Below are 15405 nucleotides of genomic sequence, written 5' to 3'. Positions count from 1 at the left end.
TACAGGAACCTTCTTATATCACAGTCCTGGGCCACGTGGCGCCTGTGAACGTAGTTCATACAGAGTATATGAATCTCAGAAAACCAGAGAGGAGCTTTGTTGGTCTGTTAACCTTAAATGTGAACACTCTCGCCACGTTTGGGTGCATGGAATTCGCATCCTAGATTAGCAGCCTGTGCTTGGTCTCGAAGCTGAGTCACGATAGTATCACTTGGACACGGGCCACCATCCATATCTTCTTTGATGTGAATGAGATAGACCCTCAAGTTAACCAAAGGTGCCTCATCGTGCGGCCAGTTAGACTCCTCAGCCAGGGCTCCTAAAGCTCGAGTACCAGAAGGGTCAGTGGAGCTGCCGGGCACTGCTTGGGGAGCGCTGGTAATTGCCGTTGTAGAAGCCCCAGGAAGCACATCTTGTGACCGCCGAGTCTTGGGACTCGTTGGCTGCGAGTCTGCGAGTGTTTCTCTGCTGGGCCGTTTGCGTTTGCCAGTCCCCGAACTGCTTGGGTCTTTGGCTTTAACAACTTCGCAAGCCAGCACCTTGAGTTCCGCGATTAAGTGTCGGGGGCAAAGATGGCCGTATAAAGACTCATCTTCCACATCATCAGTATAAGAGCATTCGATGAAGATCGCGCACAGTTTCCCTGAAACTATACGAGGTGCTGCCGCCTCCCAAACACGCCTGTTGCGGGGCTCGACTGAGATTGAATCGGGTTCAACATCGCCGAAGATGATAATCTCGCGGCCCGAGTGCTGTTCACGTATGAAAAATGCAGAGCTTTCAACACTCGTCCAGGTATCCCGCGGGTTCGAAGGTCTACGCATGGCCGGAGACATGTACCTATAAAATTCATTCGTTTAGTACTACGAGTAGCATCCGAAGGACCACACTTACCCTGGCTCTTCTTGAGTCAAGGAGATAGCGGCTCTTGAAGCTGAACGCATCACGAATGGGTCACCCAAGTACATTGCAGTACTTAACGAGCGTCGCATCTCAGCTTCGGGGGTATAGTGTCTCCTAGTACACCCATGACTAACGCCAAAACATCTGTAGTACAAACCCTCACAAGCCCGAGTATAGCCTCTCATCTCATCTCGGCCCATCCTTGGGTTGCCTCCTTCTTGCAAACGTTGGTAGGTAATCAGACCTGCGCCGCCATCTTCATCCGAAAGGTTTGGCCAGATCACTTCGTTGAAAATATGAGTCTTTATGGCGGAGATGACAGAAGGTAGTGCAGCTACTGTCTTGGGACCGTTCGTTGCCTCTAGGATTGGTGAGTTCATGGCAAATCCTGAGAAATGGTCCAAGTGCGGATGAGTGACCAAGATGGGTCCAATGACTTCTCGCAGAATGTGTGCTGCATTCGCTGGAGCAGTCTGGAAAGGTAGAGGCATGTCGGTAAACGGGCCAGCCTGAACTACCATCTCATCCATGTCATTGTGTGTTTCTAAGATATGAATGATTCCACTGAGTAAGGTTCCCGCATCGACCGCAATCACCGTATCTGGTCTCCAGCTGGTTGATGTCGATCGGACGAGAATCCCTGTTACTCGATCTTCCCGTGGGCCTCCTGTTGGACCCTTTTGAGACAAGTTAGCATTCAACCTATCTGTTGAATTCCGAGAGTCGTGCGATACCGCGGAAAGATAGAGCGCCGAGGGATGGTCTAGGCAAGAGCCGCAAGGCCTTGTCCTTCAGATACGAAACCATTGTGCGAAGCGGTACAGAACAGTGATTGAGGAAATGGGGAATGTTATACGTGTGTTATAGGCTGGACTTACCAGGACAATTACTTGTAAACCTCCTTTTCCAGGCTCGGGGGGCCTCGCAAACAGACCCGCTGCAGGAACTTCAACATTGAGCTCTGGGCCTACAATATCCTGCTTTATTTTCCCCTTCCCTTTTCCTCTCCCAGAAGCCCGTTTGCCTCGTGACTGATTCATTTCGTCTGTATGCAACTAAGAAATAGATTCGTTTTTCTTCGGTTAACAGATTTGGGAAACAAGCATCTAATCTGTGGAGGTGCCGAATATTAAATGAGGTATTTTTCTCAGTGCTGGCCAGCTCGCTTTTGGAAGAGAGAAGGTGTGTATATGTGCAGAAGCGACTGCGTGATTCACAGTTGATAGGAAGATTAAAAGTTAGTGAAGTGTGTCCGTCATCTGGTCGACAACTACCTCATTGCTTCTGCTCGTCAGAAATATAGCGAAATGGCAGACCTCCCGCAATTTCGTGTCGCACGCGATTTCGCAATTGGAGTGCAGCAAGGAGATGCGCAATGGCTCTACAGTTCCTTAGGATGTTGTCTGGCTGAGTACAGGACTAGTGGAGCTATTTGAGCACTAGCAAAGCGCTGTGAGATCTTCCGTCGCGACATGTAGCGATGATCATTGCTGAGGACTCACCGACAGAGAGCTGCTAAAACCGAAAGACCGGGTCTAGGCGTCCACAGATTGATTGCAATTGCCTTCGGTAGGATTGCTACTGTCCACAGAATCTCCAGCAAGGCTTGTGTTGCACAAACCAGAACTTTTTCCAGGGCAGGATTTGCTTTTTCCTCCGTCTTGGAGTTCGCGAGCGGAAGTGATGTAAATGTGGCTGGTAATCTGCGATCGGAGAACCACGATTGACGGATAGGTCCAACAAAGAACGACAAAGAAAGTAATGATGATAAATCGACAACGTATACTGTCTGTTTCTTACTTCAAGAAGTAGCGGGAAACCCCAGCCAGTTAAGAAAGAGGTTAAAGAATGGTGCCGCGCACTTCGAGTTGGCGAGCGATGGGATAAGCAGAATTAAGATCAGGAACGAAAGGAACAGCTTTCAGCCTAGCTGTGGCTCTTTTTCTTTTTCCTTTATTTTTTTTCTTTTCCTTTTCCCCTCACATGAGCAAAAGGCGGGTAAGCAGAGGCCCATTCTTTCATTTCAACCGATGGAGAATAAAGTTAGCGCAAGTAGCAACAGCTCGAATGTAACCGTGCGAGCTGAAAGGAAATATATGGTTGGATGACGTCGACAGACCGTCTCCAGTTGCGGCACGCAACCCGATTATCACCTGAAAGGCTGAAACTCGGTGATCGATCTGAGATTGTGGGGAAACTCATTACCTGATTTAATTCGTCTGACCCACTTTTTCGCTTTTGCTTTGCTTCTTTTCTGCCCTACGAGGTGAGTATGTGGAGTACTCGTCCTATTCGGTGTAGGAGAGGTACTACTAGTAGCGGTGATGGGAAGTAGCGGGCTTGTGCTCCCACTCTCCCTTACGAGCCGGTCCTACTCAATGAATGCATGTACTAATTTACAAAAGGAAAGAGAGACATTTGGCCCCAGGGTCATGCAAAGGAACAAACAACAAAGGATCCTCACGGCAGAATGTGCTTCCATCTCTCTCCATTCTCGTGGTCGGGGGACGAAAGATATGTACCGAGTGAGATTGAAATAATCAATTCCTTCAGGTGTGAAAATGCATTATATAAAACTTTCCGTTGACTGTCAAGGGTCGAGTTGAGGTATGAACAGTGTCCCATTTGCCATGTGGGACCTAATAATAGCACCAGCAGATCGAAACGAATTATCTCTATATCACCGCAGGCTACCATGGCGTTATACCTAACGCGGCTTGTTTATCAACGTTCTGTAACTACCGAGTGTCATATCCTAGACATTATCCTGGTAAAGTTTGTATCATTGCTGCCAGCATTGAATTCTCAAAAGCTTGCCGCAGAAAGGGCTTTCTTTTTCGAGAAGACAACATGTAGTAATTATACCGTGAAGCATGAGAGGATGTCAAGTCCTCTAGCAGATATAAACATAAATTGGCGATGAAAAGTCAGCTGCAGTTCTGCAACTACATATACAGGCAGACAAAAGTAAATGTGAGTGTAGATGCCGTCAAGAAAGGGCATTGTTTGTGGTTGGGCTACTTCGAGCGTCACCCTCCACGCACAGCATAGAGTCATTCCGTTACAATTCTGAAGGAAAGCAAAATAGGATATCATTTGACAGGTCTGATATGCCAGACTCTTCCAGGGGTAAGCAGATCCCTACACGCCTTGGGTTGAGCTGCAAGATTGCCCAGAACATTGGCGGTGTCATATCTTCCCCAAAGCATGTCGATCTGAAGAGACATAGAAAGCAAAGCACAAAGAGCCAATCCCTATATACGTTATTTATTTCATGTCATTGCCACATCCTGGTGGCACAAAGCCCATAAAAGCCCCCAATCGCAATAATCCCATCCATTGGAACGCCAACCGTGGCCGCTAAAATCGATTAACAAAGAGGAAGCCAGCATATTTGATGGTTCCAAGACCATATACACACATCATAGGAGATTTTGCTAATAACGGAATGAAACAGAAAATTTAGATTGTACGCCTCGGCTGAATTAGTTAATTCCATTCAGACGCAAAGGATTGTCATCCCGGTTGCCGACAGCCGCATCATAGCTAGGTATAGGCGGTTGATCCTGGCGCGGCAGATCTTCACTACCTCTTCGGCTGCTATCGGGGCTCGAGTATTCCGGTGGAGGAGCCTGGTCGATATCTTGGGTATTCAAGAGTGGAGCATGCTCCCCATCGCCAACATTTGCGCGGCTTGAGCCTTCTCCAGCATCTTCATTTGAAGGAATGTGGGCGAGCTGGGCGAGGGAAATATCGGTTGGGGACCGGACCGGACCGGGGCTGGCTGACGGTGCAATTCTGACTGTGGAACTCGTACGTGCATTGTTGGCATCCTGATAAACTCGCTGGGAGATTTGAGCAGCACTCTCGCGACCGGACTCCAGTAGAATGCTACCCTGCTCGCTACCATACGGTGGTGGGGGAGCTAAACTACCCGTCATTGGCGCCAATCCCCATTTCTTGACATTGGCCTCGATAAACACAAAGCCCATTTGACCGAAGTTGACATGAACAGTGCAGGGCCCATTTGCCCCGATAGTGGGGAAAAAGTTTTGAGCTTTTTGGCCATGAACCACATCTTCCAATTTCTTGCCATTCCGAGTGAAAAATATCGTACCTGAACGGGGCCGATAACCCACGCCGATCACGTCGCCTTGCGAGAGCGGAGGGCCATATGGTGTTGGCATAAAGGGCTGATTATATCTCCGGTGACCCGTGGTTTGGTATGCTACAGAGGCTCTATGATATCCTAAGAAACAGTGATATTAGCGGTTAGAACACACCAAAAATCACCCACCCAAGCGATATTAAACCTACCTGGTAACCGGAACAAAGGATATGGCTTAGTGGTCATGCCAATACCAATGAGAGTATTATCGGGCTTATCGTATATCTTCGCCTCCCAATAGTAAACATCGTTCTGTTTTGGAACAGGTAAATTGGTTTGCACGCTGCATTCAGAATCGTAGAACTCAATCTCTGTGCGGGCCTCGACAAAGCAGTTCGCGATTTCCAGTTCCGGTTGGAACTCCCACGCTGAAACACCCTTTTCTTGGATCGCGAGGAACTGGGAGAGAGAGATATCGGTTTGCATCGATTCGGGTGGGTTAGCTTCGATGAATGCTAGAACACCACGCAGATTAGCGATGAGCGATACTACTACACAGGGTCCTTGAATTCAGCCGCCAGCGAGCAGAAACTCACCCTTTGCCCTCAGATACTCGGACCGCGACAGATCATCCATGGCCTCCAAAGCCTCGGTCTCCTCGCGCAAGAACGCTTGCTCATCATCATATTCACCCGGGCGGCCAATGCGGTCCAGGATAATTCTACCACGTTGAGTATACTTGAAAAAGAAGAATATCGCAAGAACAAGCACCGCAACTGCTGCAGATCCGAAGGCGGAAAGGACGCCGATCAAGATACCCTTGCCGGTAGAACCCGAAGAATTGCCACCAGCGCTGACCAGACCGCCATCTTGACTTGAAGAGGACATTGCCAACAGGACATGTTCAATATTGGATGCCGCCCGTTGAGGATCGGTGATCGGATAGCGAGACTGTGAGGCTGGTGACGTTGTTGGATCGCTTATCACGGAAGTGGTGAGGGTCGAGGGAGCACCCCATAGGGCACTGAGCCCCGATGCCTCAGATCCCCGCATTGTTCATTGACTGGTTTGGGACTCGACGTCAAATTTAAATCAGTATAGAAAGAGTTGACAAAAACAAAAAGAGGGAAAAATATACTGCAGCGAACAAAGTAGATGGAAGTGAGGGGGCGGAAGGAAGAGGGTATAATGATGAGATGAGAAGATGAGTTGGTGAGATGACAGTACAGGAACAGCGAAGTTAATAGTCCAGAATCGCCGCCATGTGGGGAGGCGCAGCGACGCTTCCGGACAATTGCGTTCGGATAACGAATGTGCTGGTTCAACTAACTGTATTACAAAGAACAGATCGGGGCTGTAGCAATGGTTGTCTTCCATATAGTATACTATCACCAGGCTCAGAAATTGGAATGCTTTATGCTTGTATCCCATGGATGCAAGGCCAAGAAAAGGGATGAGTAGTGATAGTTATTCTACCACTCCTTGGAGTCCTTCGTGCGCCTTCTAATTCCTACCGCCCAAGAAAGTATGGGATACCAGCGTATGGTTATTACAAGGACAGATGATGACCCTGCGTCCAGCCTAAGAACAGGTACTACATACATACATACATAACATACGGAACTACAACCTCCGTACTCCGTACAGTACCTGGATTTTAAGAAGACTTACTACAACTCCGGTAGTACTAGTAGCATCACAAGGTGTAGTTTAAATACCGGATGTACGGTATTGTATCAGTAGGTCGTACCCGACCTCAACTTAACCGCCTCCAAATTAAACAAACAAGCTGAGCGATGATACATCTCTCTTTGCTCCTTCTTCCCATTCTTGTGGTTCCTTGCTGCCCCTTGGCTTCCCATGTAGATATATAGCTCTTCCTGCCTCTCACACTTCTTCGTAAATATGCGTTCACACATATCTCCAAGTATGCGTGTCTCAGAGCCATCTGATGTTGTCATCCGCTCTGACGATACCTGCCATATCCGCCTTACTTGGGCAGGCAGCGAGTGCGATAAATATCCAGGTATGCAAAGGAGCCAAATCCTCTGGATTCTTCCCCTCCATCCCTTTCTTCCGAGCTCCTAGAGTGACCTTGATGGCTTTTGGAGGCTGACAGGCGGCGGTCCGCAGCGAAGCAACATGCGCGTAAGGTGGCCATGAAATTAGGAGTGTCCTCGGGCCTTATCTACCTTGTCGGCCAGCCTACGGTCAATTGGGGCGACTCAGACCAACCACAGCCATTCCGACAGAGACGTTATTTCTACTACCTCAGTGGAATAGATGAGCCGGATTGTTATCTAACGTACGATATTGGAGCTGATTTGTTAACGTTATACGTTCCGGACTTCGACCTACGTCGTGCGGTATGGATGGGACCGACGCTGACTATCGAGGAGGCTCATAAACAATCGGACGTGGACCGCGTCAATTTTTTCGCTGCTTTACAACATGATCTTGAGTGGTGGACAAACAAGAATAAGGGGTCTCATCCGATATATGTCCTGCATAATAGCCAAAAGCCAGTGATACCATCAAAGTGCCCCTTGCTAGATAACGAACGGCTCCTTCCTGCAATGAACGCAGCTCGGGTAATCAAGGACGAATATGAGCTGCGGATGATACGTCAGGCCAATTGTATATCTGGCCTGGCACATCGCAAAATACTTGAAGGTATTCACCGCATGTCCACAGAGGCAGAAATTGAGAGTTCGTTCTTAGCTACCTGTATCTCCCACGGTGCCAAGAACCAGTCATATGCGATCATTGCTGGCTCAGGAGAGAACGCGGCTGTTCTTCATTACGTTAAAAACAACGAGCCCCTCGATGGAAGACAGCTGGTTTGTCTAGATGCCGGGGCAGAGTGGAAATGCTACGCAAGTGACGTGACCCGTACGATTCCTTTGTGGACAGACTGGCCTAGTGAACGTGCAAGGAACATTTACCGTGTAGTTGAGGAGATGCAGGAAGAGTGTATTAGACGCATCCGAAAAGGCGTGCGGTTTCGAGATCTGCAGTTGCTTGCACATGATATTGCGATCAAAGGGTTGCAGCAACTCGACATACTCACAAACGACTGCACAAGTGCCATCTACGAATCCGGGGCATCTGCTGTTTTCTTTCCTCATGGTCTGGGTCATCATGTTGGTCTCGAGGTCCACGATGTCTCCGAAAGGCCTATCACAGCTTTAGATGGGAATCAAACTAACTGGGGTAGCCATGACTTCGTACCGCTTCTTACCGACGGCAATTGGTCTGTACCATTATTGGACGAGGGCATGGTAGTAACCATTGAACCGGGCATCTACTTCAATAGACTCGCCCTTCTCAGTGCGCAGAACCTGCCATTGGCGAAATACATTAACTTCGACGAGGCTGAGAAGTACATTCCTATTGGCGGCGTCCGCATTGAGGACGACATTTTGGTCACCGCTGAGGGGTACGAGAACCTGACAACAGCACCGAAGGGAGAGGAAATGTTGGAGATCATCCGTCGCGGGATCGACAATTCTTAGTCTCAATCCCATATACTCCAGGTGGAGTCGTCACTATCATTTTGTGGTTTCAACTACTCCGTACTTTCGGGTCAATGATCTTGGATAATTTGGAGCAAGGGGATTCTAGACTCGTAAGGACGATGTATCAAGAGATTGCGGTGTAATTTATGGAGGCCTCTAAGGAGTAGTCCCGTCTCCTTTCTGGGGCTTTTCCTAGGCGCCACCTCTTGAACCATCTCCATCATATCCACACCACTTTTACCTATATTGGCAATAGCAATAATATATACCCGCCTTCTAGAAGGCTTTCTTCTCCACAGATCGAAACGACCACCACGGTGCACCACCGCACAGAATGATTCGCCGAGAATCCTCATAATTATTCGCCAAAGATTCCTTATGTGGCTTTACATTCCTACAGGGCCGACAAACTGAAATCCCTTAGTCCGACAGTATGTACCCAATTAATATCTCGACCGGCTGGTCTTCAAATAAGTAATAATTATCTACATGGCGATTGGGACAACCACGTCTTATCCTGAGCCTGAAGCCACTGAGGATAAATGAAGAAGTGGAGGAAACGTTGGCAGGGAAGGATACAGAGAGTCCTAGACATAGTACTCCTACATGACCTATGCCCTACATGTCAAAACCCAACAAACGATACAGCTGTCCAACGAGACCAACATAATAATCCATCAATGGGAGCCCTCCGTGTGCTTTGAAAAATTTTCAGGTGTGCTTGCACAAGTGGATCACTGACGCATGCACAAACAAGTGTCAAATGATGATAGCTTCCTCGTTAGTCGAGTTTGAGGTAGGTACGGACCTAATGATGGACTGGTCAGCCCACTCGAAACGCGCATGAGACTAGCTGCAGCTCCCCAATAGTAAAGCTCTACCTAGTCTAGCTTTTGTGTGTACCTAGTACCTACTAGTAGTGTCCCAAACTAACAGCTACTACTATGGAAAGGAGGTGATACCCAGTCCAGCAACACCCAACACGCCAGCAAGAAAATAAACCGGAATGATGAAAAACCCAGCCTGATACTTAACCATCTTTCCTTGTCAGGTTGGAAAAGAAAGTTTGTCAACCTTTCGCTTTTGTACACAGTATTGGCTATTTTGAAACACGGTCGAGTTTCCATCCCTATGATATCATTGCGGTCATGCCGCGAGATCCGTTGATGGATGACGAGGGCAGATTTGAGATGTTCTTCAGTGTTCTTCTGACTAAATCATGTTCCCTGTTAACTAGTTATGCAAAATTACACTTGGTATGTATCGGACCTATGAGCGCGCCGATCGGTCCGTACGGCATCCCTTCTTTCTGGACAGCTTTAGGCACGGGAGCTGCGGCATCGGCCTCGTATGGTATTGTCAGCAGGCAGTTTTGAAGGAGATCGGCACGAGAATTGCCGTCATGCCACCACTGCAATTATTTTTTATTTTTGCTGCCTTCCTAAAATTTCTTAGTGTGGCTTTCTAACGTCTCCTGATCGGGATCTACGCAACTTGCATACGGACCCCTGCTATTTGTCTGCGACGGAGCCGTACTCCGGACTCCGACTTGCTTTTTTGTTAGATGTATAGTACCTCCTCTGGTACAGCGTACAATGAGCCATTAACGACGATTGGATGTAAATACCTCAATGACTATTTTTTTTTCTTTGAATTCTTGCTACTGTGGCATCAGATCTTGCATGACAATTGAGTTGAGCATGCCTTGACTTTTTTTTTATCTTGTTCCCTGAGGACATTGACGGTAGGATGACTCAAGAGCACGCAAGAACAAAATCCGCTACGCCATTCCAGATTTTGATGAGGCCATTTTTCACCATAGTAAGGGCTCGTTAGGTATTTTTGCTTCTAGACTGCAGAATGTGGAGATGGTACACCCGAAGTAGGGTCTTGTTGTGGATCCCCCGTCCCGGATGATGAGATTTTTCTTCCCTTTTTAACTCCGGCTCCATTTTCGGCCCTAGTGAGTCACACCACTGGAGCCAGCACACCCCATTGTAGTCATTGATGCTATATAACGTAGCTGATGCAGGATGCCTCCTGAATTTGGCCTTTTAATTCCTTTCCTCTACCTCATCTCATCCTTCCCAGGGGTGATGGTCACTTCCCTCATTACGACCCTATAACGTTCCTCAAAAGTTCTGATATTTCATCCTTGCCTGTTTACTTTCTCGTCAATTCCGGGTGTCACAAAAGAAAAAGAAAACTATCGGAAGAACCGTCCTTGTCGCTCGCTTAGGTTGATAGAGAATGGGACAAAGGCATAATAGACGTCGCACACGCCCACGATCTAGAAACCGCAGCGTTAATCACTCTACCATTGAGCTGCCTCCATATCCCGTCAAATACTCGCGCAGTCCAGCCCCTAAAACGACCCCTGCCGCCTGCGATTCACTCGACTCCATCTCGATATCCTTCGCCCCGACCTGGCATTATGGGTATACAACATGGCAGAAGCGTGACCGTACGTTACGGCTAGAGGCCTTACAGCTGGAGGCCGAGCAATGTCGTCTTTTTGGAGGTGAACCGGGGGATGACGTCGGACTTTGCTATCGCATGCTCGAATATTTCGGTGGACTTGATTATATCGACTCGTAAGCTACCCAAGCCCTGATCTGTGTATTTTTTGATCGTCTCTTCTAACTGGTTTTATTAGCTCACAGAGTCCGAGACCACTACCTGGGTGAAGGGCAACTTAAGATAAGAAGCATTTACCGCCATAACCGCCCTTACCATCAGATTTGGAATGTTGGAATTCTAAAAAAAGATTTCTCCACATCCAGAGCCGGTGCCTGGACAGACTATCCTGCAAGATGAAAAAAGCAAAAATCTATCGACAGCAGGAAGCCACCAACTTGAAAATAGTCGGGAGCACCAGTTCCGTGGGCAAAACCAAGTTTTCGACTTGTAGCAATGAAGATTCCTCCTGTGCAAAGCAGGATGCGTATCGGATTGGTCCCTTACGACTTGGCCACGAGTCCCTGGTCCAGAAGATGATCACGTCTGTCACGTCGAGAACCGAGAGTTCTTCTGATTGGTGGGTTGAGTTCGCATCTGGCCATGTGTTGGTGCTTGAAATCCCCGCTAAACAGGAAGCTCATGAAGTATCTCCGCCGCATTCTTTGTCAGATTCTTTGCCCCGACTATTATACGATCCACCATACTGTCCGAGATCAACGGTAAAGAGAGGAGAACACCATTGATATAAGACATTCCCTCTCATATCCAGTCGTCTGTTCCACCGAACCCGAATTTGGGTTCATTCATGGGAAAGAAATCAAGCTCAAAAATCTCTTTTTGACTCATAAGCTGATTTTATGTTCACCGGAGGAATAGAGCCCTCTAGCACGATGAATGAATTGTGATGATCCGTCATGTATAAAATTTATAGAACGGTGTGCTTTGTATATCATAATGACCATGTATCTCTAAGACATGCTGCAAAATGTTCACTGTAGGTTGTAGTCCTCAATAATGGGAAAAGAGTACTAGTTCTAAATCCTCTAGCGCTGGCGGGTACGTAGTCTCATTCCTAGTTCCTCAGCAAACGCCCTGCAAGCCTTATTTTCGTGGCGACGACAGCACCCTTACGCTAAGTTATTTTTAGAAGGCGGTGTGTATCGCGACCGCCCCGTAAAGGACACGGTCGATCAGATTGAAGGTTAGTACCACAGCGGATGCGATAATTATCGAGATACTACGGACGGAACAACCTTCACTTCTGTCTCCTTTACCTACCCTGTGAGGGAACATGCTCCTGGGAACAGCCACCTAGTCCTACATCTGTCGCATATTACTTGTCTGTCCAGGAAGTTACTTATAGCGCCACACATTGAGTGTCTGACGGTCACACGTTGTCCTTATAGTCTTGCCCATCGCGGGCGACCGTGTCTTCTATAAATCCGCTTCACCATGTCTACAGATTACACCTATGATGAACAGGTCTGTACTCAGCTTTTCCCCAAAGCTTCTCAATCAAGTAGCTAACAATCATACTTCCTTCAGGGTCAATTTTTCCCGTTCTTCATCCTAACCCTTACGGGCCTTGTTACACTCCCGTTAACATATAACCTTCTCAAGCCGAGCAAAGGTCAGCACTGACTCTTGTTCTGATTCACGCTGATTTCATATTTTCCGTATTTTAACCTTTCAATCGATCGCTGCAGAACTTGAGAACACCGCCCCTCGAATAAAGTCGGATTACAAGCCGGAACATGGCGATCTCATTGAAGCGCAGAAGCGTAAGCGTCTACGCAAGGAGCGCAGAATCAAGCGCATCGTTACCGTTGTCTTGGGATATGCAGTTATGGCTTGGATGGTATATTTGATTATTGTCACTGCCAGAACAGCACCCAAGATCTGGGATCCATATGACATCCTCGGTATCTCAAGGGTGAGCTTCCGTGTAAAGTCCACCCAAGAGAGACTACTAACTGACTGGCTTCATCTATCAGAGCGCCGATGAAAAAGCGATCTCTAGGCACTACAAGCGTTTGTCTCTTATCTATCACCCCGACAAGATTCGGCCAGACCCCGCGAAGAATGAGACTATCGAAATGCTCAACGAGCGTTTCGTTGAGCTGACCAAGGCCTACAAAGCACTCACAGATGAGGAAGTTCGTAACAACTATATTCAATACGGTCATCCCGATGGCAAGCAAAGTTTCAGTATTGGAATTGCTTTGCCACAATTTATTGTCACGGAAGGAAATGGGAAGTACGTTCTGCTCGTTTATGGCGGCTTGCTTGGTGTTCTCCTCCCTTACATTGTCGGTCGGTGGTGGTATGGCTCACAGCGATACACTAAGGAGAGAGTCCTCGTGGCTAGTGCAGGAAACATCTTCCGAGAATACAAGGATGGTATCACTGGGGGTGGAATAGTCGGTGCTCTTTCCTCTGGTGTCGAGTTCAAGGATATGCTTAAGGGCTCACAAGCAGAGGCTGGCCTGGCGAAACTGGAAAAAATAGTTTTGTCAGATGATTCCTCAATCCTCTCTTCTGCAGACCGCGAAAAGCTTAAGGAACTGGATGATTCTACACGCCGGAAGGCGCTTGCTTTGTTGTGGGCTTACCTCGGCCGTATTGACTTAAATGATTCTACACTCGATGGAGGTAAGTTTTATATTGGTCAGAGTGGATTATACATGGTCAATTCATTAATCTTCCTATGCAGAAAAGTACGAGGCCGCCCCTATTGCGCTCTCTTTGAATGAAGCCTTCACAGCCATTTCTCTCGCCTTTGGTAACCTTCGTCCCATTTTGAGCTCTTTCCAAGTTTCTCAGAACTTAATTCAAGCCATCGCTCCGGGATCATCTCCGCTTCTCCAATTGCCCTACTTCACTGATGGCATTGTCAAGTCTGTTGAAGGCGAAGACGCCAAAACTCACTTCAACGTCCAGAAGTTCATGAGCCTGCCTGAAGATAAGCGTCACAGCCTCACAGTTGGTGCGGGCCTTTTATCTGAGAAGCAATACGCAAATGCCATCTCTGTCGCTAAGCAGCTGCCCGCTCTCGAAGTTTCAAAAGCATTCTTCAAGGTTATGGGAGAGAAGGTTATCACGCCAAGCAGTCTTGTCCAGCTCGTTGTCAAAGCACGGTTCATCCCGCCTGGCTATTCGAACGTTCCGGAAGTGAACTCAGCCGACCTTGAGGATGCTGACCCTGATGAGGATGATCTCGATGCTCTCATGGGTCGCAAGTCTACCAAGACCAAGAAGCTCGCCAACGGTGAGAAGGTGGAAAGCAAGGTTGAAGCCATTCAACCGCCACTGGCCCATGCACCATATCTGGCTCGTGATCACTCTCCTCGGTGGCATGTTTTCTTAGCCGATCCCAAGCAAGGCAAGATGGCCGTTCCACCATTTACCTTCACCACCTTTGATAAACCCTTGTTCGATGAAGCTGGAAAGCCTACATTCAACGTCCAAACTCTCAAGATGCAGTTCCAGGCTCCCCCCCAGGTCGGAGACTTTACCTTCGTAATGCACTTGCTCTGTGACAGCTACCTTGGTCTTGACACGAAGATGGAAGTCACACTTCACATCGATGATCCTGCTAAGGCAGCTGCGCTGGAGGAAGAGGACGATATCAGTGAGCCCGATGAAGGTAAGGCTTTCTCTTTACTAGACAGTATATCCCTAACTAGAAACCACGCTAATATACCATCAACTACAGATTCTATTGCCGGTCAAATGCAGGCCTTGAAGACCGGCCAACCACCCAAGAAGAAGGCCAAGAAGCCAGATGATGATTCTAGTGAGGATGAAAGTGACACCGACGGTGATGCAGGAGATACCAGTGATACCAACACCGAGACCGACGTTGACGATTAAGCGGTCCAGCGGGTGGCGAAGTATGGAACTAATCAAAAAAGGACAAAAAAAGGAACAACTTAGTCAGACGAAACAAGAAGGCGATCTTAGTCGAGAATATGACGGTGCAGAAGGAGATTCGGAGAGGTGGGATGATAATTACGTCTTCCTCCGTCCTCATGATATCTTCTGATTGTGATTACTACATATATCGGGCTTATTTATTTTTTCTTACATACCTGTTAGATTATGCATTATATCAGGGAGTTTAAATCTTTGTCTTTCGGAGTCTGGTTACCGTTGTGGTATGTGATTAACTCGAGAGCAAAAGTAATGTTGGATGTAGTTTATGTTCCCAATATATCTTCATATTCATGTACCCATGTAAATCCGATTGCACGGAACTATCAACTCTGGCTCTTTTTTCCTTCTGCATGCGGGAGTTGTTGGCTAATAGCAGCTTGTTGAGTCACTTACAGAGGCCAGGAACTAAAGGCGATATTGGTGTTAGTGATAGCTATTTCCAGTTCTTAGATAGAGCTATGTAGGAGAACAAAGTGGAAA

At 47.7% G+C, this 15405-nt stretch overlaps 5 protein-coding genes across 5 annotated transcripts; 3 read left to right on the top strand and 2 right to left on the bottom strand.

Moving 5' to 3' along the window:
- Positions 1-113: 113 nt before the first annotated feature.
- On the bottom strand, positions 114-1710 carry pdeA (3',5'-cyclic-nucleotide phosphodiesterase PDE1; the record flags this gene model as incomplete). The annotated part of the gene is made up of 3 exons (XM_022535943.1): positions 114-840; positions 895-1570; positions 1638-1710. The coding sequence occupies 3 exons, from the start codon at positions 1708-1710 to the stop codon at positions 114-116; spliced, it is 1476 nt and encodes a 491-aa protein (XP_022387431.1).
- A 2678-nt stretch (positions 1711-4388) lies between these two features.
- Positions 4389-6064, bottom strand: ABOM_008813 (SSH4 family protein; the record flags this gene model as incomplete). The annotated part of the gene is made up of 3 exons (XM_022535942.1): positions 4389-5152; positions 5221-5526; positions 5608-6064. The coding sequence occupies 3 exons, from the start codon at positions 6062-6064 to the stop codon at positions 4389-4391; spliced, it is 1527 nt and encodes a 508-aa protein (XP_022387398.1).
- An 876-nt stretch (positions 6065-6940) lies between these two features.
- On the top strand, positions 6941-8526 carry ABOM_008812 (aminopeptidase P family protein; the record flags this gene model as incomplete). The annotated part of the gene is made up of 2 exons (XM_022535941.1): positions 6941-7037; positions 7145-8526. 2 exons carry the CDS (start codon positions 6941-6943, stop codon positions 8524-8526), a joined length of 1479 nt encoding a protein of 492 aa, XP_022387435.1.
- Positions 8527-10779: 2253 nt separating this feature from the next.
- On the top strand, positions 10780-11127 carry ABOM_008811 (uncharacterized protein; the record flags this gene model as incomplete). Its single annotated transcript, XM_022535940.1, has 1 exon — positions 10780-11127. The coding sequence occupies one exon, from the start codon at positions 10780-10782 to the stop codon at positions 11125-11127; it is 348 nt and encodes a 115-aa protein (XP_022387434.1).
- A 1314-nt stretch (positions 11128-12441) lies between these two features.
- Positions 12442-14862, top strand: ABOM_008810 (protein translocation complex component (Npl1); the record flags this gene model as incomplete). Its single annotated transcript, XM_022535939.1, has 6 exons — positions 12442-12471; positions 12535-12619; positions 12696-12922; positions 12984-13641; positions 13703-14635; positions 14705-14862. The coding sequence occupies 6 exons, from the start codon at positions 12442-12444 to the stop codon at positions 14860-14862; spliced, it is 2091 nt and encodes a 696-aa protein (XP_022387433.1).
- Between the last annotated feature and the right edge of the window lie 543 nt (positions 14863-15405).

Source organism: Aspergillus bombycis (assembly GCF_001792695.1).
Source record: "Aspergillus bombycis strain NRRL26010 chromosome Unknown contig00066, whole genome shotgun sequence".
NCBI classification, from domain to species: domain Eukaryota; kingdom Fungi; phylum Ascomycota; class Eurotiomycetes; order Eurotiales; family Aspergillaceae; genus Aspergillus; species Aspergillus bombycis.
Note: the sequence above shows the minus strand (reverse complement) of the source record. Positions and strands in the feature narration are given on the sequence as shown.